The 3,797-nt window shown below is 62.4% G+C and overlaps 1 protein-coding gene across 1 annotated transcript; it reads right to left on the minus strand.

The window, feature by feature from the left end:
- Positions 1-2,986: 2,986 nt before the first annotated feature.
- Positions 2,987-3,571, minus strand: TMEM275 (transmembrane protein 275). The gene has a single exon (XM_062190075.1). The coding sequence runs from the start codon at positions 3,569-3,571 to the stop codon at positions 2,987-2,989; it is 585 nt and encodes a 194-aa protein (XP_062046059.1).
- Positions 3,572-3,797: the final 226 nt, after the last annotated feature.

Consider the following 3,797-nt stretch of genomic DNA (forward strand, 5'->3'; position numbering starts at 1 on the left):
GCACAGGGTCTCTTGGGGGCAGGGGTGGGAGTGGGAGGCTTCAGCCTTCAGCACAGCCCCTGTGCAGCACCCCTGCTCATATCTCTCAAGGTCAAGGAGCTGGTGACCCTGCCCCATTGGGATCACGTGCTCTTCTTCAACAGAAACTGGCTTTGCCAGTGGCTCCCCCAGGCCTGGAATCTGTGTGTATGGGGGGGCGGTGTACCTGCCAGGAAGTGAGGACCAAGCACACCCTCCAGCCTCACTGTGGGTGTGGGTGTGGCAGGCCTGAAGAGTGGAGGCCCTGGGGCAGGGGTGTGCAGCCTCCCCTGGTGTGTCTGTGCCGGGCACCCAGAGGAGACGATGGTGGATGGTGGTTGTCAGCTGTAGTGGCAGTAGAAGGGTTCAGAGCCATCGCTGCTGCTCCACCCCATTGGGTTGTTGTTGTTGTTATTTTAAGATTTATTTATTTTTTGAAAGGCAGAGTGACAGAGACAGGAGAGATGGGGAGAGGAAGAGGGAGAGGGAGAGGGGGAAGAAGAGGGAGAGGGAAAGGGGGGAGAGAGATTAGAGATGGAGAGAGAGAGAGAGAGAGAGAGAGAGATTTTCCATTCTCCCCGAATGGTTGCAACAGCCAGATCGAAGCCAGGAACCAGGATCTCCATTAGGGTCTCCCACGTGGGTGCAGGGGCCCAAGCACTTGGGCCCTCTACTGCTATATCCCCCTTCCCAGGCAGATTAGCAGGGAGCTGGATCAGAAGCAGAGCGGCGGGGACTGGAACCAGCCCGCTGATGTGAGCTGCTAACCCATTGCGCTACAACACTGGCGCCACTGCAGTCCCTGTTCCACTCATGCTGTTGCTTGGGCCTGGGGCCTCTGCCCTGCGCCCTATCCTGTGCTCTCTCTTCCTCCCCAGCCCCAGGCTCCCAGGACAGGCTCTAGCAGTCCTCCTCTGGAGGCAAGAAGGAGCCTGAGAGTGTAGCTCCCAGTAGGGCTGGCAGGCAGGACAGGGCTGGGTGAGCGTGGCAGGGGGGATCCCAGCCTGTCCTGAAAAGGTGGTCCGGGCCACACCCAGGGCAGTAGCCGAAGTGGCCCCCTCACCCTCTGCTCCACCAGGGCAGCAGATGGCGTTGGAGGCTGCAGACCAGTGAACCAGAAGAGAGGCCTGGAGCTGGGGGGTGGCCTTCCTCACACACGTGTGTGCACACACACACACAAGCACAATGCACACGCGCATGCAAGGTGGGGCGGGGGCAGTGTTCTGAGAAGAGGCTGTCACCTCCGGGGCTGGGTGCTTCAGTGGTTAGTGCCCACCAACCCGCGACAATCAATAGAGTTGACCTGCTCAGCCTCTCCTGTAGCTCGAGGGAAGGGATAGAGACAGGGTCAGCCGAGGGAAGACAGAACCCTGGGGCTGGTGGGAAGTGCCTGGGCCATGGCAGAAGAGCAGCAGGGCCCATCTTGGAAAGACAAAATGGGGAGGTGGTGAAGCCGAGGAGTCATGGTACCCAGCAGGTGTGGCAATGCATGCTCCCTCGCACTGGCCTGGGTCCCTGCAGGGACAGGAGGGGCTGGGCCAGAGTTGCAAGACCTTTTCCTGGTCCCTTGTCCCCTTGTTCCTTCTGCTGCTGCTTTTTTTTTTTAACTAAAGATTTATTTATTTATTTGAAAAGCAGAATTAGAGAGAGGCCGAGGCCGAGAGAGAGAGAGAGAGAGAGAGAGAGAGAGAGGTCTTCCATCTGCTGGTTCACTCCCTAGATGTCTGCAACAGCCAGAGCTGTGCCAAAGCCAGGAGCCAGGAGCTTCTTCCGGGTCTCCCATATAGGTGCAGAGGCCCAAGCACTTGGGCCATCTCCCACTGCTTTCTCAGGCCATAGCAGGGAGTTGGATAGGAAGTGGAGCAGCTGGGACTCGAACCAGCGCCTACATGGGATGCCAGCACTGCAGGTGGCGGCTTTACCTGCTATGTCGTTTCACCTGGCACCCCCCCTCCCTCCGCAATGTGGTCCCTATTCTCTACCAGATGCCCTCAGCTTCCTGGACAGACCACAGGCTGGGCCATATCCAGTCAGGCCGGAAGAAGGGATTGGCCTTTGCACAGCCCTGGGGAGCCTTTGTCCCCTTATCATCCCTGTTGGGAGCCCATGTCCTCCACCACAACCACAGCCACCTCCCACTCCCCGACATGTGTGAGGCCAGTGTTACCCAAACCTCACACCTGAGCCAGGCACTCGCACCCACAGCCGCACTTCTCTCTTCGCCTTGCCCCCACCCCAGCCGCCGCACCTGTGCCCACAGTCACCCACTGCTCTCCCCTGCGGCCCCCTGCTGGGTCTCCAGCCAGTGCGGTGCTAGGATACTGAAGCCACTGGCCACAGGTGGGATCGAGCCCAGAACCCAGGATGCTCAGCCAGAGGCCTGCAGAACACAGACTCCAAGGGTGCTTTATTGAGGAGGCACCGGGAGAACGGATGGTGTGGCCTGGTCGCCGCGGGTGGACAGTGAGGATCGCGCCGAGACCTTCAGGGTTGTAGGAGCCCCCCAGCCCTGCTTTCCGAGTCAGAGAGAGGGGAGGATGTGCTCTCAATGCAGCTCCACCCTACGGACCATACTGGCACAAGCCAGAACCGCCCTTGATAATCCCAACGCCATGCTGTGACAGACACAGGGGGCAGGGGCAGGGGAGGGCGTTGTCACGGTTTGCAGGGACAGGGACAGCCCTGGCTGACCTTCCTCCCTCCTCTCCCTCCCACTCCCTTGGCGTGAAGGCGTCTTGGTTCAGTGCCCAAATGCCACGGGGAGAGGGGCTGAAGTCAGAGTTCCAGGGTTCAGGGGCTCATTTGCGTCGCCTGGGCCCCACATAGGCACCAAGGCTTCGCTCCTTGGTTAGGGACGCGAGTCCTTCCGCCATCACCACGTTGTCCCCTGCTGAAGGTCCGGAGACGGGACAGAGGAGGCCACCTGTGCCCTTCTGAAAAACATTTTCTTGTAAGTGTTTAAACAGCACTAAACGGAGGGCAGGCGGGCAGAGGAGTCCGGCCGGGGGCCCGGTCCGCTAGGGGGCGGCCCGCTCCGGGGCAGGTTGAGCTGAAGTCCTTCGGTGCGAGGCGCATAGATGGCTGCAGGCGCCGGCGCGTCCAGGGCGAAGGGGCCCGGGCCCGGGCTGGAGCGGCCGGAGGACGCGGCCGACACGGCGGGGCTGAGCTGCACGGCCGTGGTGTCCTGCGCCGTGCGCTCGCTGCTTTCCATCTCCAGCGCCACCGGCCCGGCGCGGCCGCCGCCCCGGCCCAGGTCCGCCGCGGCCGCCGCCGAGCGCGCACGGAGCGCGGGGCCCCGGCGGCTACACACGCAGCAGGCGGCGAAGAAGCCGAACGCTAGCGCCAGCAGCACCGGCCCCACGACGAGCGGCGCGTTGTGCCCGGGCAGGAAGGAGGCGAAGGCACCCACCAGCGTCACGTTCACGCCCGCCAGCAGCACGCACAGACCGCAGGCGCAGCACAGTGCGGGCGACGGCAGGCCGGGCAGCCGGCCCTGAGCGCGGCCCTTGGGGGCCCGGGCCTTGGGCCCCGCGCTCTTCTCCGCGGGCGGCATTGGCCTGCGCCCGCCTGGCACGCATCAAGTGGCCTCCTGCCGTCAAGTTCACGGTCGTCCTGCGGGCATACAGCAAGAGGGAGGAGTCAGCGGGGCGACTCAGTCTCCAACCACAGACTCACTTCTGTGGCTACATTCATCTTGGCCAGCCCCCTGCCTCTTAAACTAGGAAGCAACAGCTCACTCCATATGGTGAGATTCTGCCCATTGTTTCCCCACACAGTCC

The sequence above is a fragment of the Lepus europaeus genome, chromosome 5, assembly GCF_033115175.1.
Source record: "Lepus europaeus isolate LE1 chromosome 5, mLepTim1.pri, whole genome shotgun sequence".
Taxonomy (NCBI): Eukaryota; Metazoa; Chordata; class Mammalia; order Lagomorpha; family Leporidae; genus Lepus; species Lepus europaeus.

What these genes read in the sequence shown, in the direction of transcription:
- TMEM275 (XM_062190075.1), bottom strand. Translation starts at nt 3,571, where the DNA reads ATGCCGCCCGCGGAGAAGAGCGCGGGGCCCAAGGCCCGGGCCCCCAAG.